The sequence below is a fragment of the Gossypium arboreum genome, chromosome 1 (genome assembly GCF_025698485.1).
Source record: "Gossypium arboreum isolate Shixiya-1 chromosome 1, ASM2569848v2, whole genome shotgun sequence".
NCBI classification, from domain to species: domain Eukaryota; kingdom Viridiplantae; phylum Streptophyta; class Magnoliopsida; order Malvales; family Malvaceae; genus Gossypium; species Gossypium arboreum.
Window position 1 is genome coordinate 5,450,216 of NC_069070.1, and position 24,899 is coordinate 5,475,114.

At 34.3% G+C, this 24,899-nt stretch overlaps 2 protein-coding genes across 3 annotated transcripts; one reads left to right on the forward strand and one right to left on the reverse strand.

Moving 5' to 3' along the window:
• Window positions 1–170: 170 nt before the first annotated feature.
• LOC108483714 (dolichol kinase EVAN) lies at window positions 171–4,831 on the reverse strand. 2 transcript variants are annotated; one of them, XM_017787270.2, is made up of 14 exons: window positions 4,450–4,831; window positions 4,211–4,323; window positions 3,840–4,046; window positions 3,611–3,715; window positions 3,441–3,511; window positions 3,268–3,348; window positions 2,982–3,196; window positions 2,443–2,632; window positions 2,268–2,333; window positions 1,922–2,010; window positions 1,719–1,833; window positions 1,095–1,146; window positions 882–982; window positions 171–582 (listed from the first exon to the last, which is right to left on the reverse strand). In XM_017787270.2, the coding sequence occupies exons 1-14, from the start codon at window positions 4,632–4,634 to the stop codon at window positions 460–462; spliced, it is 1,713 nt and encodes a 570-aa protein (XP_017642759.1). In that variant the 5' UTR covers window positions 4,635–4,831; the 3' UTR covers window positions 171–459. The 2 variants fall into 2 exon arrangements, with proteins under 2 accessions (XP_017642759.1, XP_017642760.1); XM_017787271.2 differs by having other exon boundaries at window positions 171–680.
• Window positions 4,832–21,105: 16,274 nt separating this feature from the next.
• Window positions 21,106–23,754, forward strand: LOC108482115 (UDP-glycosyltransferase 86A2-like). Its single transcript, XM_017785223.2, has 2 exons — window positions 21,106–21,783; window positions 22,701–23,754. The coding sequence occupies exons 1-2, from the start codon at window positions 21,264–21,266 to the stop codon at window positions 23,615–23,617; spliced, it is 1,437 nt and encodes a 478-aa protein (XP_017640712.1). The 5' UTR covers window positions 21,106–21,263; the 3' UTR covers window positions 23,618–23,754.
• The last annotated feature ends 1,145 nt before the right edge of the window (window positions 23,755–24,899 follow it).

Sequence of the window (24,899 nt, forward strand, 5' to 3'; positions counted from 1 at the left end):
AAAGGTCACGAACTTAAATTTAACAAAAACTTCGTATAGAGTACAAAAACTTGAAGATCATTTATCCAATGGAAGGCAGGAAATAAAACAAAATGTTGGTTTCAAAGTGATTCAATAAATGAAATTAGGGGAAACATCAAACAAGCTATGAATAATATTTGCACCATGACTTGTTAAAATGATTGTGGATTGCAGCAAGATTCCCTAAATACTAATAGTAATGTTAGCAAAAATTGTTTTCAAAAGATTACAATGACACAATATATGACGTAAAAGTAATTCTATTCATGTAATAAGTTTGCACTAAACAATCTTTTAACTCTACAAACCAATCGTTTTATGTTGCAACCCACCTCTTTTTGATGCCTCATCTTCCAAGCATTTCTGTATTAATTTGACACTACAAATGGCATGCCATACAACAGGCTCTTTGGATTCCCTGACCGCGGTTAGTAGCTTCTAGTAAATGAATTTTTTTCCTTTTAAGAAAGCCTCCAAATGGAAGCATGTGGGGAAGGATTTGTTTGTAACCATCCCTGTATCTTTTTGAAGGTCGAAGTGTGCACTTACAGACAAAGAAGGCTGTAGAAGACAAGTGGTATAAAAGCATTATCGAGTTGCGTTGTGTAGGCCTCCAACAAACCACTTGTGGTCACGGCTATGAAAATAGGGAACCAATGCTGTGGAAATTGGAATTTGGGTCGTCACGACTCACCATATCCATTATGTATTAATAATCCAAATATTAAACCATGCCCTTGGAACTATATAGTAGTGTTATATATGCAATTCACGTAACAGAACAGCAGGGTTATATATGCACATATAATAATAACAGAAACATCCTGAAGAGACATGTAGGATGAGAGAGAGAGAGAGACCTGAGTTAGAACGTAACCGGTGGTTGCCAAAAGTGGAAGCAGAACAGAGCAAGCAGCAAGGACAGATGTTATACCAGCTGCAGTGCCTTCAATAGTTTTCTCTGAAGTGTAAGAAATTTGCTAGAATTAGCAGGTATGTCATAAAGCCCCTCAAAAGAAAGCTTAAGCATTAAAAATTAATAAAAGTAGAGATAAAGAAAGAAAATCCTTAACTGCCAGTTTTGCTCCACCTAAGGACACCATACTTGTGGCCAACCATTGATGCCTAAGCATAAAAGCAAAATGATCACATATTTATGATCCACTTGGAAGGAGCACCATGCAGGTAGCCAATTTTATTACTTCTTAGACCTTTTCATATTTATACCTCTGCTAATTCTCAATTATGTTTCAAATTATTTTGTGGTTCTTTTAATCCTTTATAAAATCGCTAAGACTTTCCCCTTCTCTCTCTTTTTGGATTGGCTCGGAGTAGAATGCTTGCCTAGGTTTAGAAACACTGGCCATGTTTGCATGGGGATGTAAGCAGTTCATACTGTCAATTATTTGATATTGAGCAAATCCAAAATTGTAAAAGATTTTAGTTCAAGAGCCAAATTTGACATCAATGAAAACCAAAAGAGCAGCAAGTGAAAACATCATAATAATTGTGACATGTAGCACAATATCAGCAAGAAATAATAATTAGGATCATAATGCGACCATTTTCTTTATTAAGTAAAAAGTAAAGAACATGCTAGCAAAATTATTTGAAGATGGAGAGAGAAGAAGTGGTAGAGAAGAACAAACATCCAAGAAATTTAAGGCCACAATGGCAAAAATAATAATCACACTCACCATCGTATCTCCAATGCCAAGGCTTAAAATTCCAGCAAAAGGGGTAAGAGGTCGATCATTGAACCCAGAGGACATCCAGATAGGAAGTGCACATCCCAACAATAGTGAAAAGTGGCTACATAAGCAAAAAAAGGGACCTTATTCAGGATTGCTTGCAGCAAATATATGCAATTTAGTTTCCAGTAATGGTTAAAATCTCATACCTGACAATGATAAGATCTGAGTCACGATGATCAGTAAAGGCACTCATAAATTGATGTACAAGTTGCCCTAAAGGCCAAATTCTCCAAACCTGGCTACAAAGGAAAGGTTACATCAACCAAGAAACTTCTAAAAAACCAGCAGTTCCCCAGTACATTAGTGAACATAAACCTTGACTGTAAATTGTAAGGACTAGGATATGGTTGCTAATTTATGACACTTGCAAAAATATTACCCTTTAAAATCCTTAACTAGTGAACATTTGGACGAAAAGTAGAGCAACTTCGGCCGACATAATTACTTGATAAATTGTCAACTACAAAATATTTGCAAGTTTAGTGAACTTACTCGAATGATCTCTAATACCAAGAAAACAGCCAAAGCAGCACCAAATGCTAGATCAAGAAATTTTGGCTGGAAAAGAACTTATAAAGTCAATATGACATCTAAGCAAGTAAGTATAAGGACGAAGAAGCAAAAAGTTGTTAAATAATTTATACATGATACTCAAGTGGATGCTCACCTGGTAAATAAGAGCGGGCAAAAACATTAGAACAGCCAGCAGATGGTAGTACTTCCGAAGAAGAATCCTCTCAATCTTACTATTCTTAGAAATGTTGTAGAACCTCAAGACAGATGCATATATCAAAACCAACCAGTAGATACATAGTGAAAGTCTTTTAAAAGGTTCCGAAAATATAAACTGGAATATCCTGTTAAAAAAAGATGATGTAAAGATGAGATAATTGGAAAGTTGGAGATAAAGCAAGCTATCTTTATTTATAACAATAATTCCTTTAAAGTCATGTATTAGCATAAATCAGTTTGCTGTTTTCTTTCACTATCCATCACCAGAGCAACATAGGATCATCAAATACCAAGGCAAGCAAACCAGCAATTACATAAATAATATCTATATACATCACCAAACAGTTAAATTTGAAGTCACCAAAATCTCTTCATAAACATCTACTTACCTCCATATCAGATTATATTACAAAAACCAAATGCGAAGGGGATAAACAAAAGTCGTAATGAGAAAATATTTGAGCAAAGTCATACCATAGTACAGGATGTACATCAAAATCTAGGACAATCATCATCCAAGATGGTGCAACTGCAATCATGATAAATCCAAGGGAAGTCAAAAATATAAGAGATCTCCAAATTTCTTTTCTTTCTCTTGATTCAGAGTTGTTAGCTCCCCAGAAGTATTCCCATAAGTGGATAAGAAATTTAAATACTGCTGAAAAAATAAGAAGTCCAAGCAGCACACCCTGCATATAAAAACAACTCTTACCATCTGGCTAGACCATTTATGAAAGTTTCAACACTTGAAGATCCGTACCTGGATAACAATACCTATCTCACTTCTTTTAATTCCATATCGTATGGACACCAACTCTGGTCGAATCAACAATCTACAAACCTGTTCTAACAATGTTGTTAACATTAAAAAGCTAAGCCTGCAGGAGATTTCAGCCATAGCATGCTGTATCCGTATGATAAAGCAGCTCTAACCTTTGAAATAGTACATGCCAGCATGTCACCAAAATAGAGTACAAGACCTGAAGTCACCAAATTCGCTTCCCCTGCATTATGAAGGGACATAGAAAACATTTCCATTTTGCTCAATAACAAACATTTGGGTCATAAAAGTTGACATAAAGAAATAGTAGCATGAAACAAACCGATTGAAGCACAAAATGGGAATGTAGAGAGAAGATGTTGAATTAATTTAACTGTTGCAAATCCATGACATAGCAACCACAGTAACTTTAAAGCTGTGTTAAATCCTGTATGCATAAAAAGGAAACCATTGGTTACTCAATGCAAGAAACCAATGCTAATTTAAACCTTCACAGCTTACCCAATGCATGAATTGGAAAACATAGAACCATGACAGAACAACTAACTCACCAGTATGAGATATTGTGGCAAGCGATATACAGCAAACCGCCGAATATAAGATGACACAGCTTAAGCTAAACTTCGCATCCCAAACACTACAGGAGAAGTGGGGATTCTTCTTGTTGGCAGCACACCATGTAACTATGAAGAGGAATATAAGCACACCGCAGCTACAAGCCGATGCAGCCCAAAATTGCATTGTCATGTGTTCAAGCTCTATATACAAAGTTTAGAACACAAAAACATCAAAGTAATCCATACTTTTATTATATATATATATATATATCCCCTACAATTCCTTGTAGAATTCATTAGTGAATCCATAATTTGTCATTTAAAAAAACTGCTCTTGAATCTTTTTCGAGGCGGAAATGAAGTACCTCCAATCTCAATTTGTTGCAAAGAGACAGCTCTGGAAAGCTGGATCAATTTCGATAGCATTACAGTTGGCAACGTAACTGCTCCTAATATTATTCCTGATGAAGCACCTGGCCTAACAAAACAAATAAAAATTCAAAATTTAACATTTAGAAATTAAAGAATTTAACGAATTGAGATTCTCTAAAACCCTAATTCTCGAATTGAAAATCTTTTTTGTTTCTTTTTCGGTTGTTCTTACCTGGTTTTGAAGAGGGATGGAGAATTGTCGACGCGGATCTCGACGACGAGGGAGAAGAGGGAAAGGAGAGAAAGTGAGAGCGCGTGGGGAAGGAGGGCGAGTGGGAGAGAGGAGAGAACACGGAGAACGAAGATGAGAACCACGACTCTCTCTCCGTTCATCGCCTTCAACGGCGAGATCGCCATGGAAACGGTGACGATTCTACACGGGAATCGATTGGATAATAATTAATAATAAAAAATAAGTAAATAAATAAAATTATCTTCAATTGCTAGATTTTCAGAATTCGGAAATCGAGGTGCATCGGATCGGATTTTGCTCGACCCGCAATTTTGTTGGACTGTGGCCTGGCTATGGGACCCACCTTATTGAATATTCTTTAGCCCAGATTTATTCACTTTTTTTTTAATTATAAAAGAAAAAAAGTCTAAATAATATGATGACTAATACAATTCAATTTAAATTACACTTGAAACGATAAATATTCTAATTATTAAGTTAACACATGAAGATTAATTTACTTAATTTTTATTCTCTAAATTTCTCCCCAATCTTATACAAATATTTCACGGGAATTAATAATTTTATATATAATACTTTTGTATAATTTATTACTACACCGATTTCGTATATATATATATATATGATATATACTCAATAGATAATTATTCATATTATTAATATATTTATCATTGTCGTAACTATTTTTTAAAAAAAAAACAAGTATCGACTTGGAGAAAAAAAACGAAAACAGGAGTCGCCACCAATCTTTTTAGGTGTGATCGGATCACCTTGAGTTAATCATTTTAATAAAAGTTAAGATTTACTAAAACGATAATTTTTGGTCTCGAAAATCAGAAAATGAGTTCGAGTCGGTTACGCATGAGGAAGGATTAGCACCCTCGATCGCCCAAAATTGGTACCTAGTTGATTAATTAGTGTCTTAGTGTCGAAAATTTGAAAACTTGAAAAATTTAAAATCGATCCCTCTTTGTAAAGAAAATGCTCAAATGTTAAGGACCTTCTCGTCTCACAATATAAAAGGTCACATCCAAGAAGTTAGGACACGACATCTTGAATTTTCGAGAGCGAGCTTGCCTTTTATATAAAAATTCGTGTATTTCAAAAGGTTATTCGGTTAGTTAAGGTGAACGAGGAAAATCGAAACCCAGTAAGTTAGGCACGTTTCTCGAATTCTCAAACACCGAATATTGCCTTTACTTGCAAAAATCTTATTTTGAGGTAACAAAATGCCATACCCGATAAGTTAGGGCACAACACCTCGTATCTCCGAGAATAAGCATTTTTCAAAACTCATGTCGCGATTTAAAAGAGTATTCCGTTATTTAGGTTAAAGGAGAAAAATCGAAACCCAATAAGTTAGGGCACGATTGTCTCGAATTACCAAATACGGAATATTACTTTTATGAAAGAATTATTATTGGGTTGGATATAATGATAATAAGAATAATATTAAAGTAAAGTAAACAATAATACTATATATAAATATATATATATATATATATATATGTATATAATAGAAATACACACTACTATATAATAATAATAATAAATATAGAAATACAAAAAGAAAATTTAATAAAATATTAAATTAAAGTAATAAAAACAATACTATATATAAATATATATATATATGTATATACATAAAATATACACTAATATATAATAATAATAATAGTAATAGCAAAAATAATGAAAATATGAGTAATATTAATAATATATTAGAATACAAAAGTAAAATAATAACAATAGGGTGATAATAATAATAATAATACAAACAATAATACATATATATATATATAATAATAGTAGTTAGAAATAAAAATAATAGAAGTAACAATAATGATAGTAATAATATAAATAAATATGGAGAGGCATATATAATATAATAATATAAATAATAATATATACATGAGAAATAATAATAATAATATAAATAATAGTAAAAATAATAAAATAATAAAACAAAGCTCTCAACTCTCTTTCTCCTCTTTTCTAAATCCGCCGTTGGTCCCATTTTACTTCATCATGGACCCCATAGGTCACATCATCTACGCCACCAAGTACATCATGGCGGACCTCAAAAAAAAACCTTTTTTCGGTAATGAAAATATGATTAAGCTTCTTACTTTTATTTTTACTTTCGTATAAAAATAACAAAATAAAATTGAAAGGAAAACAATAAACAAACAAAGAACTAAAGATGAGAATAAACAAAAGAAACCTCTTTTGCTTTGATCTTTGATTAATCTTCAAAAACTAGCCTTTCCAAGAAACAAAAACAACCTTCTTTCTAAAAAAACAAAAAAACACCTCCAAAAAAAAAACCTCCTCCAAAACAAAGAACAATCCTCCTCCAAAAAACCAAAAACCCACCCCCTAAAAACAAAGTCTTGAATGGCTTTTATAGCCAAATTTTACAAGTGGAGTGGTTGGGGTGGTTTAGGTGGCCAAGGGTGGTGGAGTTGGTGGCCAAGGTGGGTGGCCAACAAAGGTGGTGGAGTAGGTGGCCAAGGTTTTTATTTATTTATTTATTTATTTATTTATTTATTTATTTTTTGTGTTTGGGTTGGGATTAGGTTGGGCCAAAATTGGGTTTGGGCTTGTAACTGGATAATAGGCTAGGTTTAATTCGGGTTTAGTTTTATTGGGTCCCGGGCAAAATTTGGGTCTTACAGCTGCCCCTCTTTGCTCATTATCGTGTAACGAGAATGGAGCAAAGACTACAAAAAGACCAATTTTGCCAGGGCTCGCCGAGTCTTGAGTTCTTGATCTTCTTTAATATGGCCTCTTGACGGCTTCAATCTGCTTCACTGCAACTCAGGAAGGCGATATCCGCTATCTTTGATCTGCTTCACTGTAAGCACGGGAATGTCGATTCTTGTCTTCGATCCGTTCCTATAAGCACGTGGATGCCAATCGATGTTTTCAACTTGTTCCTATAAGCACAGAGATGCCATCTTGAAATCTTTGATCCGCTTCACTTTGTAAGCACAGAAATGTCGATCTGCTATCTTCGATTTGTTCCTATAAGCACGGGATACCAAATCGATGTTTTCAACTTGTTCCCTATAAGCACGTGGATGCTATGCTGAAATCTTTGATCCGCTTCATTTGTAAGCAGTGAATGTCGATCTGCTATCTTCGATTTGTTCCTATAAGCACGGGGATGCCAATCGATGTTTTCAACTTGTTCCCTATAAGCACAGGGGATGCCATGCTGAAATCTTTGATCCGCTTCCTTTGTAAGCATAGGAATGTCGATCTGCTATCTTCGATTTGTTCCCTATAAGCACAGGGATGCCAAATCGCTATTTTCAACTTGTTCCTATAAGCACGTGGATGCCATCTTTGAAATCTTTGATCCGCTTCACTTTGTAAGCACGGAATGTCGATCTGCTATCTTCGATCCGTTCCTATAAGCACAGGGATGCCAAATCTGCTGTTTTCAACTTGTTCCCTACAAGCACAGGGATGCCATGCTGAAATCTTCGATCTGCTTCATCGTAAGCACAGTGATGCCAAATCTGCTATCTTCGATCCGTTCCCTATAAGCACAGGGATGCCAAATCTGTTGTTTTCAACTTGTTCCCTATAAGCACAGGGATGCCATGCTGAAATCTTTGATCTGCTTCACTGTAAGCACAGGAATGTCAGATCTGCTATCTTCGATTTGTTCCCTATAAGCACAGGGATGCCAAATCTGCTGTTTTCAACTTGTTCCCTATAAGCACAGGGATGCCATGCTGAAATCTTCGATCTGCTTCACTGTAAGCACAGGAATGTCAGATCTGCTATCTTCGGTCTGCTCCTCTGCAACTTCAGGGAGATAAGACTTATTTTGATCTTCTTCCACTGAAACTTCAAGGAGATCTGCTGTGGCTTTTAGCCTCTCCAATGCCATTTCTGGAAGAAGAGGTTTGCTGAAACTTCAAGGAGATCTGTTGTGGCTTTTAGCCGCTCCAACGCCATTTCAGGAAGAAAAGATCCTCTGAAACTTCAAGGAGATCTGCCGTGGCTTTTAGCCGCTCCAATGCCATTTCAGGGAAAAAGAAATTTGTAATTTGCAGCCTGTTACCCTACTACTTAGGGGTTTAAGACCCATCATCTTCGATCTATTTCCTAACTGCTTAAGGGGTTAAGATCTGTAAATTCAACCTGTTACCCTCTTGGTTGGGGGTTAAGATTTGTAAATCTTGATCATTACCCTACCGCTAGGGTTTAAGGTTTGTAAATTCGGCTTGTTACCCTACTGCTTAGGGGGTTAAAGCCCATCATTTTTTATCTGTTTCCCTACTGCTTAGGAGGTTAAGATCTGTAAATCTTTAGCCAGTTACCCTACTGCTTAGGGGTTTAAGGCTTGTAAATTCGGCTTGTTACCCTACTGCTTAGGGGGTTAAAGCCCATCATCTTTGATCTGTTTCCCTACTGCTTAGGGGGTTAAGATCTGTAAATCTTCAGCCTGTTACCCTACTGCTTAGAGGGTTAAGGCTTGTAAATTTGGCTTGTTACCCTACTGCTTAGGGGGTTAAAGGCCATCATCTTCGATCTGTTTCCCTACTGCTTAGGGGGTTAAGATCTTCATCTTCGATCTGTTTCCCTACTGCTTAGGGAGATAAGATCTGCAATTCGGTCTGTTACCCTACCGATTAGGGGTTTAAGACCCTTCGTCTTCGATCTATTTCTCTTGCTTGGGGTTAAGATCAGAAATCTTGACTGTTACCCTACTTGCTTGGGGTTAAGGCTTGTAATTTTGGCTTGTTACCCTCTTTGCTTGGGGGTTAAAGCCCATCATCTTCGATCTGTTTCCCTCTTGCTTGGGGGTTAAGATCTTCATCTTTGATCTGTTTCCCTCTTGCTTAGGAGATAAGATCTGCAATTGATCTGTTACCCTACCGATTAGGGGTTTAAGACCCTTCGTCTTCGATCTGTTTCCTTCGCTAGGGGTTAAGATCAGTAAATCTTCACTGTTACCCTACCGCTAGAGGGTTAAGACTTGTGAATTCATCGATTCTAGGGACATCACCTGTAGAATCAGTTCCATATATCTATGCTTATGTCAAATGATTAGGATGCTATGATCGAAATGAATCAAATGCTCCTAACTAGATGTGTTATGAATGTGTCAAATAATTAGGATGCTATGATTGAAATGAATCAAATGCTCCTAACTAGATGTGTTATTATATGAATGTAGAAATGTCATGAGCCCTTTTTAAAAAGGCCTAAGGTATCATCGTGCGTTGTTCATTAGGACATTATCGCCGCCAGACATTACTGGCATCTTGTTCACCGGTATTCTTGATGAAAAGTCAAAGAAACAATCACATTTTGCTCGGAAAGCTTGCCCCACTATAATTTTAGAGTCCCTTCCACTGTACCTTTTAGGACATAAAGTTTGTGCCTCCTACTGCAATTTCAGAGGAATAACATTTGGTTTCTTCCATCCATTCCGCTGCAACTCAAAGGCATAGTATTTGTATCATCTTCAATCAGTTTGATCTGTTACACTATTCCCTAGGTGTAATGACCAGATGTACATGAATGCAAAGTATCAATTCTTTTCTCGAGAATGACCCTCTTTTACACTTAGGTTGACATTACTCATCATTTGTCGAGGTTGTATCACTGATGAAATGTCTCGTCTTTTAGTTCAACTAATAAAGAGTCCAAAGAGATAATATTTCCAACCTTTAGGCTTGGTGAGTTCTAAATAATAGTCCTGTTTCAGGTTCTTGTATTATTTAGAAACTTCCAGAGTAATATGCAAAACTTCTTTTGTGAAAGTGTTATTAGTCCATTAATCATTATTTCAATGCAAAATGCTTGAAAAAGATCAAAACAATTAACAAGAAGGAAATTGATTATGAGCATAGCTCGAAATGGATAAATTAATCAAAGATTGCAAATGCAATAAGAATGAAATCAACTCAAAACGAATGATTTAATCAAAGATAGCAATGCAATAAGAAGAAAATTTATTTGGACATATCTTGAGAAGAATCAAAGATAACAAATTCAAAATGGGCAAAATGGAAGCTAGATGCCCCAGATATCGCAGCCTGAGCTTTTCTGTACCAACTTCTTGAGGACCTTTCTGAGTTTAATATGTGTTTAGGGGATCCGGAGTACTTTTTCGATGCCCCAAGACGTAACATACTTCTTCATTGTTAATTAAGGCATAGCAAGACTAATGTATGCCCCCACTTTGATCCAAATTTGAGCTGCCCTTTTCGAGTTTTTAACTTGAATCCCTTTTAGTCTTAAGGCTCCATTTGCGGGTTTCGCCCTAGCTTCTCTTTTTTTTTTCGCTTTTTTTTTAGAATTTTTTTTATGTTTTTGTGTTTTTGTGTTTTTGTGTTTTTTTTCTTTTTTTTTTACCTTTGCCTTTGCCTTTGCCTCTACCTTTGCCATATAACGCCTAATCTTTAAACAGACTGCGACCTTTTGATATTGTACAGCTGTGTTAGACATGATTTTCTGACACTCTTTATTGGCACCCCTTTTTTGAAATTTGATGACTGTCGACCTAGTGACATTGGCATATGAAACAACTTTTATCCTTTTCGCGGGGTAAACGATGACCCCAAAGGCGAATCGGTATTGGTTAGAAGCTTTCAAAGAGATCGGCCCATAACCTCCATGCCCCACATGAAGGGGCACATGAATTTTCTCTCTATAAATTTGGCATTTACAGCATACTGATGCAATCCCTTTCTATGGTGGGTCAGCAGAACCCAAATCTCATGATTAGCCTGGCCATCGTAAAACCATTAGCATATGTCATTCAAAACCCTGCAACATCCTCCTATCTTAGTAGCCAGGCGTATCTTGATATGATCATGCAAAAAATCTTTAAATTCTAGGAAGTGACTCAATGACGTCTCGCTTTGCCTTTGTGGTAATGCAGACTCCGATGTTTGCATCTTTCTCTTGTCATAGGCCTACTGTCTACTGTCTTTTTGTAAGAGAGGATCTGTTTTCATCTTACTCTACCATCCTTAACAAATTAGAGAGTAGTCTACATCTCTATCATCTTCAGAGTGTTGAGATCCCTTTAGGCCCATATTTTGCTCAAAAGGAGACTCGGAGTCAATGACAGCGTTACTCACATCATTGATATCTGGGGACCCGCTGAAGGCAGATTTCAAAGAAATAAATGATTCTAAGGATGATTATTTGTATGGTATGATCATGAATGAAGAATAAATGAATATTTGAAATAAATTCCAAAGAACAAAAGAATCTAAGAACAATTATTTGTACCGTATGAGATGAAATCAAAGAATATTTGCTCAAAAAGATGCATTTTATTGAAATAAAGACTTAGGATACAAGCCTATTTCACAAAAGGGGTTTAATTGCTTCCAGGCTTAAAGCAACAAGCGTGTTTTGAATATTACTCTAGATTAGCTCTAAAAACTACAAGAGGTTCCTCTACAGACTAATCATTCAAAACATTTCCAGGTTTGTAAGGACGAATGCCTCACAAGTTTCTCTACTCAGGATCCGATGCTACTAATCCTCTTCTTATTTTTCTATCTTTGACAGAGTCCTTTAATCATTTGCTCTTATCATCGTGATTTGGTAACGGACTCTTTGTACCAGGGGTGTCATCAAACTTCACAATCCCCATCTCGAGGAGTCTTTCAACCGTCTTCTTGAAGGCAGTACAATTTTCTATTGAATGCCCCGATACTCCCGCATGATAATCACATTGAGCGTTTGAATCATACTATTTGGGGTATGGGGGTTGCAACGGCCTTATATAATATGGGGACACCACGTGTGAATCAAATAAACTTTGATATAACTCTTTATATGACATTAGGATTGGCGTAAATTAGAGCTTTTCAAAATTTTGCCTTACACTTGATTCCTGCTTTGTCGAACCTTGTTGCCCCCTCGTAGTCACCTTTGGTTGATTGACAGTTATTGACCTTGAGTGATCTCTATTGTATGAGCTCATACTGTTCACTTCATTCTCCTTTTTCTTTGTAACTGACCTCTTGGTAGTTTTTCCAACTTCAGTCTTGCCACCTCTTATGGCATTCTCAATCATCTCGCCTGCCATTACCATATCAGAAAAACTTTTGAATGGGGCCTTCAAAGTATTAATGAAGAGCATGGTCGTTTCCTTTTCCAAAAGAGGTGGCTGGACTTGCATCGCTATTTCCCTCCACCGTTGTGCATCTTGCTGAAACTCTCACTCGCTTCTTTTCTATGTTTTGTAGTGTGATCCTATCTGGCGTCATATCACCACATGGTTATATTGTTGCATGAAAGCTTGTGCAAGATCTCTCCATGAACCGATCTTTGCACGGCTCAACTGATTGTACCACCTAGCAGCTTGCTCCCATTGGGTCATCACGAAAACAATGGATCAATAGTTGATCGTTGTTCACATAGCCGATCATCCTTCTACAAAACATTGTTATGTGCGCCTCGGGCAAGTAGTCCGTTGTACTTTTCAAACTCGCATCTTAAATTTATGAGGAAGCACCAAATCGGAACCAAACTTAAGTCTTTGGCATCGATCCCCGATGATTGCCGCGCCTTTTAAAACCCTAAACTTCTCCTCTAACCACCGCAACGATCTTCCAATTGTTTGAGGATTCAGTGGCCATTTTTCCTTCTCTATTAAATCCAGATCGGGAGTAATAGGGTTGACCGAGCTATCACCCAAATTATTTCCCAACCCGGATGGGAAATTTATGGGATTCCAAGATCCATCGGCCCATGTTGAGGCCTCACTGTGACAGATGGCCTTCTAGGAGGTGCCTCGGTTTGCAGGGGCACATGAGGTGGGGTAAAACCCGGAGGGTAGGTAGGATCTTCATTATCTTCTCCCGCATTGATCAAAGGGCTTTTCCCCTTTTCTAATCCGCCAGCCAATAGACGAGTTAATTGATCCATCATGCTTTTCGGGACTCTAACATATGGTCCTCATATCTTGTCAGTATCTTAGCCAGTTGCTCTTGCATCTGCTCTTGTAATTGTTCTTGCATCTCCCTTTGCATTTGTTCTATCCTTTCTAATCTCTGGTCCATTGCTTTGGTTTTACGGCGGGTATAGTGGCTGTGTTCGGTTGCTTGATTCTCGTTGGTTTCCAGATTAACTGAAATAATTTTGTTTAATCAGGGTTCTTTAGTGAAAGTTTAATGCAAATGTTGCAATGTAATGCAAATGTATGGAATGAATGCAAAAGAAAGGAAGATGTTGATCTTGAATTCAATTCCATTAGAATAACTTTTCTAGAAAACATATTTCTTTACATGAAAATATATTACGTATGCGGTATTGCCCTTCATATCCCAAGTAAACGCTGATCTTTTCTTCATGGTCGAATCCTATAAATTCTCTAAAAGATACCTTTACTAGTTCCTTGCTGCTTAATCTGAGCCTCGATCTCTTGCTCACTTATCTCCATGATACTCATCAAAAGTGCCGGCTCTTGAATAATCTTCGTTGGCAATTAAATCAAGTCATGTATTCCTTCGTGGACTTCCAGCTTTCTCTCGTCATGCCTTTGTTGGCTTGAATCTCTGGCAATTACATCAGGTCCGTGAACTACCAGCTTTCTCTCATCGTGTTTACTTGGACTATATTCAGGCAATCGCACTATAATCTACTTTATCAAGAAATTCGTTTCCTTATGACAAACTATTCTATTTAGGAATTGAATTTGAATCAACACATTCTTTTCTTTGATGTAATGTAATGCAAATGCATGAACATAAAAAAAAGGAAGGCATTGATTCTAAATTTAATTTCATTAGAACAACTTTTCTAGAAAGCAAATTCTTTTACATAAAACGGACTACATATATGGCTTTTCTCTTGTATTCCAAGTGAAGACACCTATCTTCCTCTTCATATCCGGATCTTGTGGTCGAGTCTGACGAATTCTCCAAGAGATGTCTATATTAACTCCTTTTTGCTCGATCCAGTCACGACTCGTTGCTCACTTATTACTTGTGATACTTGTCACTCCTTTAAGAAGGTCAAGATGTGACGGCTCTCGAATAATCTTTGTCAGTTTCTGTCTTCAGGCAATGAAGCGAAGTCTTGTATTTCTTCACGAGCTATCAGTCTTCTTTCATGTGTTCACTTGGATCATATTTAGACAACCGTATTATAATCCACTTTATCAAAAATTCGTTTTCTTATGACAAACCTGTTCTATTTAGCAATCAAATATGAATCAACACCTCCTTCCTAGGATGATGTAATGTAATGCAATTATAAACAAAACAAAAATAAAACACGTTAGTGCAGGATAAATAAATAACAAATAAAGCAATTCGGATGACCACTAGGGGTTCGGAGTGGCTCTACCTAGGGTGGGCTCCTAGGTCTCTCTATATGTGGTTTGGTTCTAGAGTAAGGGTACCTGAACCAACAGATTCCTCGATCCTCACCCATTATAGGCTCATTTGAATCGAGTTCAATTCAGGAGAATACATTTCCCTATGGCTACACGGAGATGAAAATCTCACGAAACCATATGTACGGATGTATTCCGAAAGTGATCCACTATCCTGCACGGAGGTGAAAACCTCACGAAGGCGTAGTTTCTCACTCCCACTTAAGGGTGTGACCACAACGGTCATGCAATGTAATGCGAGAAGATATATGTATAAAAACTTGAAACAATTAAAGAAAATAGGAATAAAATGATGAAAACAGTACGAAAAACGGGTGAAACGCAATAAAGTGATCGTATATCAAAACCAAATTCTCAATTTTCGAAAAAAGACAAAAGTTAATTAACTTGTGGCTTGACTCTCTTATAAAACTCCCCAGCGGAGTCGCCAAGCTGTCGTAACTATTTTTTAAAAAAAAAACGGGTATCGACTTGGAGAAAAAAAACGAAAACAGGAGTCGCCACCAATCTTTTTAGGTGTGATCGGATCACCTTGAGTTAATCATTTTAATAAAAGTTAAGATTTACTAAAACGATAATTTTTGGTCTACGAAAATCAGAAAATGAGTTCGGGAGTCGGTTACGCATGAGGAAGGATTAGCACCCTCGATACGCCCAAAATTGGTACCTAGTTGATTAATTAGTGTCTTAGTGTCGAAAATTTGAAAACTTGAAAGAATTTAAAATACGATCCTCTTTGTAAAGAAAATGCTCAAATGTTAAGGACCTTCTCGTCTCACAATATAAAAGGTCACATCCAGTAAGTTAGGACACGACATCTTGAATTTTCGAGAGCGAGCTTGCCTTTTATATAAAAATTCGTGTATTTCAAAAGGTTATTCAGTTAGTTAAGGTGAACGAGGAAAATCGAAACCCAGTAAGTTAGGCACGTTTCCTCGAATTCCCAAACACCGAATATTGCCTTTACTTGCAAAAATCTTATTTCGAGGTAACAAAATGCCATACCCAAGACGTTAGGGCACAACACCTCGTATCTCCAGAATAAGCATTTTTCAAAACTCATGTCATGATTTAAAAGAGTATTCCGTTATTTAGGTTAAAGGAGAAAATCGAAACCCAATAAGTTAGGGCACGATTGTCTCGAATTACCAAATACGGAATATTACTTTATGAAAGAATTATTATTGGGTTGGATATAATGATAATAAGAATAATATTACAAGAAAGTAAACAATAATACTATATATAAATATATATATATATGTATATAATAGAAATACACACTACTATATAATAATAATAATAAATATAGAAATACAAAAAGAAAATTTAATAAAAATATTAAATTAAAGTAATAAAAACAATACTATATATAAATATATATATATGTATATACATAAAAATATACACTAATATATAATAATAATAATAGTAATAGCAAAAATAATGAAAATATGAGTAATATTAATAATATATTAGAATACAAAAGTAAAATAATAACAATAGGGTGATAATAATAATAATAATACAAACAATAATACATATATATATATATATATAATAGTAGTTAGAAATAAAAATAATAGAAGTAACAATAATGATAGTAATAATATAAATAAATATGGAGAGGGCATATATAATATAATAATATAAATAATAATATATACATGAGAAATAATAATAATAATATAAATAATAGTAAAAATAATAAAATAATAAAACAAAGCTCTCAACTCTCTTTCTCCTCTTTTCTAAATCCGCCGTTGGTCCGCTTTACTTCGTCATGGACCCCATGGGTCACCATCAGCGCCACCAGACATCGGCGGCGGACCTCAAAAAAAAAACTTTTTTCGGTAATGAAAATATGATTAAGCTTCTTACTTTTATTTTTACTTTCGTATAAAAATAACAAAATAAAATTGAAAGGAAAACAATAAACAAACAAAGAACTAAAGATGAGAATAAACAAAAGAAACCTCTTTTGCTTTGATCTTTGATTAATCTTCAAAACTAGCCTTTCCAAGAAACAAAACAACCTTCTTTCTAAAAAACCAAAAAAAACACCTCCAAAAAATAAAAAAACCTCCTCCAAAACAAAGAACAATCCTCCTCCAAAAAACCAAAAACCCACCCCCCTAAAAACAAAATCTTGAATGGCTTTTATAGCCAAATTTTACAAGTGGAGTGGTTGGGGTGGTTTAGGTGGCCAAGGGTGGTGGAGTTGGTGGCCAAGGTGGGTGGCCAACAAAGGTGGTGGAGTAGGTGGCCAAGGTTTTTATTTATTTATTTATTTATTTTTTGTGTTTGGGTTGGGATTAGGTTGGGCCAAAATTGGGTTTGGGCTTGTAACTGGATAATAGGCTAGGTTTAATTCGGGTTTGGTTTTATTGGGTCCCGGGCAAAATTTGGGTCTTACAATCATTATCAATTGTTATTACTAATATATTAATGTTTATGTTAGTATATACTTAATTAAATGATAAATATATTATATGATATGCATATACTCGTATATGTATATTGTAATAATTTATTAATATTAATATCATGTAATTATATAATATTTAATTTTATATTTTAATATCATTATACTAATTTATATAATAACCACATACTCACTTATTTTATTTTATTTAATATACATAGCATATTATGTGTACTATGAGTTAATTTATTATATATATTTAGACTATCTATTTATTCAGTTCTTTTAATTAATTTCTTTTTGTATTTGTATCATTCGGATTAATTTATTCACTTGAATTGCATTTTAATTATTTATTATATATTTTTATTTGAAATTTAATAATTTTAGAATCTTATTTTCTTTTAATTTTAAAAAATGGATATATAGATAAATTGCATTGTCATGTGTTGATAGAATAAGTATGTCACATGTAAAAATTTAGTCTGTTATGTCAACTGGGAATCTAATAATATATGTGGGGAGGGGAGGGCGGAGAATATTTGATAGACACCACAAATAAAATTAGGATTGACCAATATCCTACAAGACAATAGTAAAATATTAAAAATAAATATTAAAAAAGGCATGTGAAAATTTTTAAATATTACTAGTGGAATAAATATATAATACCTCAAGAAACTTAATAAAAGAAAAAAATATAAAGTTATTAAATATTCAATTAAACATAACTGTTTGTAAGATAAAAATAAAAAATTATGAACAGTTTGAACAGAGATAAAATTGATATTGATATTTTAAGCTAAACTAAATTTGAATAAATATAAATTATACCAATACAATGCAATAACCAGAGCAAAACCCGATTGAGATCCACTGATAAATAATAATAAATAGGTATATTTGAAGATTGATTTTTGTTGTGTAAGGTACAAGCCTCTTACCCCCTTTGACAATTGAGAACACACTAGATGAGGATTTTGGAGTCCAATGCAAATTTGGAATTTACATCCATTGCTTCATCCAAATTTGCTAATAACTTCGTTTGAAGGAAGAAAACGAAATAGAAAACCTCTTGGGATTTTGCAAGGGCCAATCGAGTTATTAAAATATTAATGATTTTTATATTTGTTAATTAATTTATTTATTTTGATATTAGGATAAGGATAGGAGTTACTCGGTTAAATTTATATTAAACTAACAAAAAGAATTATATGAAACTATAATTCAACGTCATTCCTATCTCTTTCCAATAGGAAAATGATAAATTAGATTTTTCCTCGTAATTTTTATCATTTTTAGTTGGATTTAAATTTTTTCAGGGGAAAAAAGTTGAAAATTAAGAGGAAAAATTTGATTTGTTATTCTCCTATTGATGTGGAATCACAGTTTCATGCAATCCATTCTCATCAAATTAGTGTCTGATAAAAGCTTTAATCATCATTCTATATAAGTCAAGACTTATTTCTATCATTCTATCTAGTAAAACACGTTAATCATTTATAACTAAAATATTATGTATGTAAGTGTGTTTAAACATATGTTTTTAAGTTATTACAATAATGACAAATTATCAAAATTTCTAAAGTTATACCAAATTTTCTAATACTATACCAATACCAAAATGTTTAAGGTTTACATAAAAGCGTAACGCTTTAATTAGAACCTTTGTAATATACTTTTTTGTAACGTATAATAAAATTACACTAATGATGATAGATAATTTTAAAATACGGAAACTCTTATTAGAGATAAAAAGGATAAATGGACTATAGGTTCCTATCGTCACATATCTCGTGCAAACAATTTAAAAGTGGAGCTTTGAGGTCTTAGATAATCTTAAACTTGCAAATATATGAATTTGTTGGACCTTAGAAATTAAGGTTGATTCATGTTGTGAAAGTGCAGATGAGGGAGTTGATTGAGCCACTAATGAAAGCTGAAGAACATGCTCTACAATTTCTTGGTGAAACAGGGGAGAGAAAATGTATGTTGCATATAACCAACAACTTTGCTTGAACGAAGATAATAAGGGTTAAATGATATTTTAACATCTCAAAACCCAAAAGCCACAGCACCTTTCTCTAACTTTTTCGTTTGTCTCTAAAAGCATTTCTCCGAAGTGTTTTTACATCCCAAACATACCGTATTTAGGGTTGCTTCTGCAGCCCAAAAGTGCTTTTGGGACTCAACAAGTAATCCCGGACGTAGCCTTAGTCTTATATATAATGAGTCTAATAATAAAATTTTTGCTATCTACTCTTGTTTCTTACTGCAGGACACTCGAGGGACAATCAAGTACGTCTTTCGTGAGAAGAATCGATACACAAGTGCTGATCTTTTGTCTAGTTGTACCATGCCACCTTTAGGTTTGTTCTGAATGATGCATATGGAGAACTTTTGTACTGAACTGTTGGTTAACTTTTAATAAAATCTTGTTCCTTTTCGCACCCACAAAAAGATAAAACTAATAATAGAAGCCGCCTTTATAATGGCTATGGCTTCCTATATATAAAGTATATCACCGATTGATGACTTCATTGAGTCCTACCTTTGTGGACTTACTTAAGACCCCATCTCATCATATTTAATTATACGAGCTCAAGTGAGTTACAAATATCAAAGATGGTTATTACCAACAACATTAGTCAATGAAACTAAAGAGTAGGAGAGCTATTCAATCCTTCAGAACTCTCTTTTTTCTAAAGTTTCCATTGTTTACATATGTTGAGGAAGAAAAAACATTGCTGAATTTTGATGCTGAACTTTGGGACATTTTTGAAGGGATTAAGCTTGTTCAACGAAGAGGTCATGACTGTGTAATGATCCTTTCGGACAGTCTAGACGTCGTTCGGGCCATTCAAGGAAGTATCTCAGCCACATCGACCTCTGCTTTAATCAGGCGAATCCAGAGTATTTAATCTCAGGAGAATTTATGAGTTTTGCGTTATATTCCCAGGGAACAGAATAAAGTTGCTGATTGTATGGCAAAAGGACCGTTATCTTCTAAAGTTGAGTTGCAATTTTTTTATTCCCCCTCTTAAAGGGTTCGGAATTTCTTAGGTTTGGACCAAATTGAGATTTTTTTCTCAAACTTTCTAGATGTAACTAATTAGCCATTCTTTTTTGTTTTTCAAAAAAAAAAATAGTTTGCTGAATTTCTTTTAAACCTACCGATGTTCACAGCTAAGAATCTGCCCATGCTTTCACTATAAAAATTAAAATTGATCAAATTAGAATATAAAAATAATTTTTTTATATAATCGTATATTTTCATCTATTTTAAAGCAACCTTGATCGAATCGGGTATTTAATTCATTAAAATGTATATATATATATATATATATATATATATATTAAATACACTATCAATTATAATTTGATAAAAAGTAGAATACTTTAGCAAAACAAAATAATATAATTATTCTAATAATAAAATCCACAAACACTCATTATTGTGTACTAATTAAAATAAATTTTTTCAATCGAGTTTTAGTTTGGATAGTATTTGTATCATTGTCAATGTAAAAATATAATTATCTTCTATTTAAGTGTTGTGAATATGAATTGATATCTGTATATAAAAAAAGTATAATTAGAGGAATTTTCCTCAATTATTGTAAGTGGAATCTATGAAAGCTGAGTTAAAAATAAAAATTCACTTAAAAAAGAAAAAATCTTAAGAGGCATATTTAAAGGGAAAAAATTGGGATGATGTATTAAAAGATACAGATTGATAGGGGTGTGACCCTAATTAATGATAGAAAGAGAAAATAAGCAAAAAGCTTACTATCCATCCATATCCGCAAAGGAGGCAAAGTCGGTCATTTTGGACTACGTTTCCCCCGAAATTAGTTATGACGTCCATAACAATGAACCTTAAAAACCTCATCTATCTCTTCTTTTATTGAAAAAAAGAAGAAGAAAAGCCTTGTTTTTTTCATTGCTCTCTGCAACTTATAAAAGAAAAATCTTCCAACAATGGCGGATGAATCAAGCCAAAAGTCACATGCAATCTTCATACCATACCCTCTCCAAGGCCACGTCATCCCATCCGTTAACTTAGCCATCAAGCTAGCATCCAAGGGCTTCACCATCACCTTCATCAACACCCACGCCGTCCACCACCAGACCGCCAAGGCTCACCCCGACATTGGTTCCGACATCTTCGCTAAGGTCAGGGAATCGGGCCTCGACATACGGTACGCCACCGTTTCTGACGGTCTCCCCGTGGAGTTCGACCGGTCGTTGAACCACGACCAGTTCATGGCTTCGTTGTTGCATGAGTTCTCGGCCCACGTTGACGAGGTAGTCAGCCGAATAGTAGGGTCCGGGGAGAAGGTTCATTGCCTCATTGCTGACACTTTCTTCGTTTGGCCTTCAAAGATTGCAAAGAAATTTGGGTTGCTTTATGTCTCGTATTGGACGGAACCAGCTTTGGTGTTTACTTTGTACCATCACTTGGATCTTCTTAGGGAAAATGGTCACTTTGGTCAGCAAGGTAACTTTATTTTAATTTAACTAACATAATTTGATAACATTATTGTATATTAAATCATAAATATCATTAAAATATTTGTTAATCCACTGTTATATAAAAATCAATTAAGCTAGGATTGCTTTAAAATGATAAATTTTGATAATTATAAACTTACTAGTTTTGGGTTTTAAGGTAGTTTTTTTTAAAGTTATTTTAACAAATTTGAAGAATTTTAGTTTAAATTAAAGACACTAGTGCTCACAAGTTATTTAAATTTGACTAAAAAATTCAATTTGATTTGATAATTATCAAGCTAAGCTCGAGCTTGAGTAGCTCAAGTTATCGATCGAATTGAATTCGAGCTTAATAATATTTGATTCGAATGAATCACGAGCCTTATCGAGTTTTCTATATTTTTATAATACTAAATTACACTATTGCCTTTAATATATATCATTAAATCTATGCTTTTATTAAGTTGAACTCAAGTATAAAAATAGATAAATGAGTTTAATCAAACTCGAATAATTTGGTTATATATCGAGTCAAGTTCGAGCTTGATAGAATTCAAGCTTGGCTCAACTCAATTACACCTCTAATTTCAATTAGAGTAAGGAATAACATTAATAATAGTAGAACTAGTTAAAAGCCTAGCTACCTGTTAAATTTTAAAATTTGTCTATTTGAATAAAAAGATTATGTACAAAAATAAATCTAATTAAAATATAATCCATGTTTAAGCTGTAATATTCAAAACTCAGCGATTACAAATATGAACAACATTTTGCAAAATTTGAGGACAAGATTGAGTGCGTGAACATAAGAATGACCAAGTTATGTCACAGATGAAAATCATAATTTGAAATTTAAGCTTAACTCATTATTACAAATCTAATGTTTTAAGATATAAGTATTTTGGGTTTGAATTTTTTGATCAGAATGTCGGGAAGACACCATAAAATACATACCGGGAGTGGAAGCGGTTGAACCCAGAGACATGATGTCATACCTTCAAGACACCGATACAACATCCGTTTGTCATCAAATCATTTTCAATGCCTTCCAAGATGCCAAAAATGCCGATTTTGTTCTGTGTAACACCGTTCAAGATCTCGAGCTTGGAACCATATCAGCTCTACATGCCAAAGTCCCTTTTTATGCAATCGGACCCATTTTCCCACCCGGCTTCACCAAGAGCAACGTCGCTACCAGTCTATGGTCCGAGTCTGACTGCTCCCAATGGCTCGACAAAAAGCCCCATGGCTCCGTTCTGTACGCGTCCTTCGGTAGCTACGCCCACGTTAAAAAAAGCGAGCTAATAGAGATAGCTAAAGGGCTTGCCCTTAGCAAAGTGAGTTTCCTTTGGGTGCTTCGGCCTGATATTGTCAGTTCTGATGATACGGATCCCTTGCCCGTTGGATTCAAAGAGGAAGTTAAGGACCGTTCGATGATCATACCTTGGTGTTGTCAAAATGCAGTGCTGGCCCACCCTGCAACAGGAGGGTTCTTAACACATTGTGGGTGGAATTCGATACTGGAGAGTACATGGTGCGGGGTTCCCTTGTTGTGTTTCCCTTTGTTGACGGATCAATTCACTAATAGGAAATTAGTGGTTGATGATTGGAAGATGGGGATTAATTTGAGCAATAAAAGACCCATCACCAAGGAGGAGGTTTCGGATAATGTCAACTGTCTGATGAGTTGGAAATCAGGGGATGAGTACAAGGTGAAAGTCAAAGAGGTGAGGAAATCATTAGAAAATGCATTGGCACCAAATGGGTCATCAGGGACTAATCTGGACCTGTTCATCAAGCAACTCAAGGCTAAGTGTCAAATCAAACCCATCTCTCAATAGTCTTTACAACAATTTGTCAACCATTTATTTACAATAGGGTTTTCATGATTTTATTAGATTAAAATATGTTCTCATATCTATATTCAATCTCTATACTTCAAACATTAAAAATAAAATTGTAAATTTTTTATTTAAAATTATAATTCCATAAATGTACATAATAATTTAGTTAATAATAAGCATATATAAGAATATAATAAAAAATTAATATTTATATAAATAAGATACGTGACAAATTTATAATTATGTTTGTAGAATTAAGAAATTATACTATCGATATATTATGTAACTCTTGATAAGCAACAAATTACCAAAATATAGGAAAAATAAAAACTTACCATAGAAGTGTATTTATTAGAATAATTTATTTAAAACAATCTTTAGATACATTTTAAAAAATTATTTTAAAGATTTGAGTTATTGTGATATTTATAGTAATAATTTATTTTCTCAAATTATATTTGTATTTTTGGATTAGATAGATTTAATCCTTATAATTTATTTTGTAAAAATAACTAAATTATATTTTGATAGAATATCAATGCAAAAAAGACATGTTTGACCTAACCCCTAGTCTCTATTTATAGAGAAAATAACAAAAGTCTTAGGATCCATTTGTTTACATGTAAAAGATTTTACACAAAATATTTTCATTGTTTTCCCATGTTTGTTTGGTGGAAAATGAGTTACCAAAGGAAATCATTCTCCAAAACACGGTAAAATGAAGGCATTTTTTAGGAAATGTCTTGTAAGACATTTTCCAACCGTTTCTCCTCCTCACGTCCCCCAACAAACAAACCAAAAAAATTCACATGTCCCTTCAATCCCTCCCTCGCCTTCAACCAGTGACCTAACCCTTCTCTTGCCTTCAAGTTTCCAGCAACCTAGCTAAAGACTAGAAAAACAAGGTAATTTTTGAAATCCTTAAAGTAATTTGAAGATTGGTTCAGTTTGTGTTCTCTAGTCTTTGCCTCTGCCTCTCCATCACTTTGTTATATTTGATTTTTTTTTTTTGATCCTACTGCTATTTCTCATTACTTTGTTATATTTGTTTTCAATTTTGTTCGATTTTTGTTTTCTTTTTGGGTTGAAGATGCTTGCTAGTTTATTTATCATAACTTATTAGTGTGAAGGGACTTGTATTGTTTGGACGATGATTGCGAGTTGAGAATTTGTGATTTTAGTTTCATCGACTAATAAAATAGAAAATATTTTGAGAAATTTTGGGGGTTTGTAGCAAAATGCCTAATCAAATATGTTTTCCTTATTTTCAACTTATTCC

Bases quoted from the DNA above. Each gene is read 5' to 3' on its own strand.
- LOC108483714 (XM_017787270.2), bottom strand. From the start codon at position 4,634: ATGGCGATCTCGCCGTTGAAGGCGATGAACGGAGAGAGAGTCGTGGTT. The intron at 3,197-3,267 runs GTACGGATCTTC...TTTTATATGCAG, and splicing joins AGATAGGTATTGTTATCCAG to GGTGTGCTGCTTGGACTTCT. The intron at 583-881 runs GTCTCTCTCTCT...TGTCTTCTACAG, and splicing joins CCGGTTACGTTCTAACTCAG to CCTTCTTTGTCTGTAAGTGC.
- LOC108482115 (XM_017785223.2), top strand. From the start codon at position 21,264: ATGGCGGATGAATCAAGCCAAAAGTCACATGCAATCTTCATACCATAC. The intron at 21,784-22,700 runs GTAACTTTATTT...TTTTTTGATCAG, and splicing joins TGGTCACTTTGGTCAGCAAG to AATGTCGGGAAGACACCATA.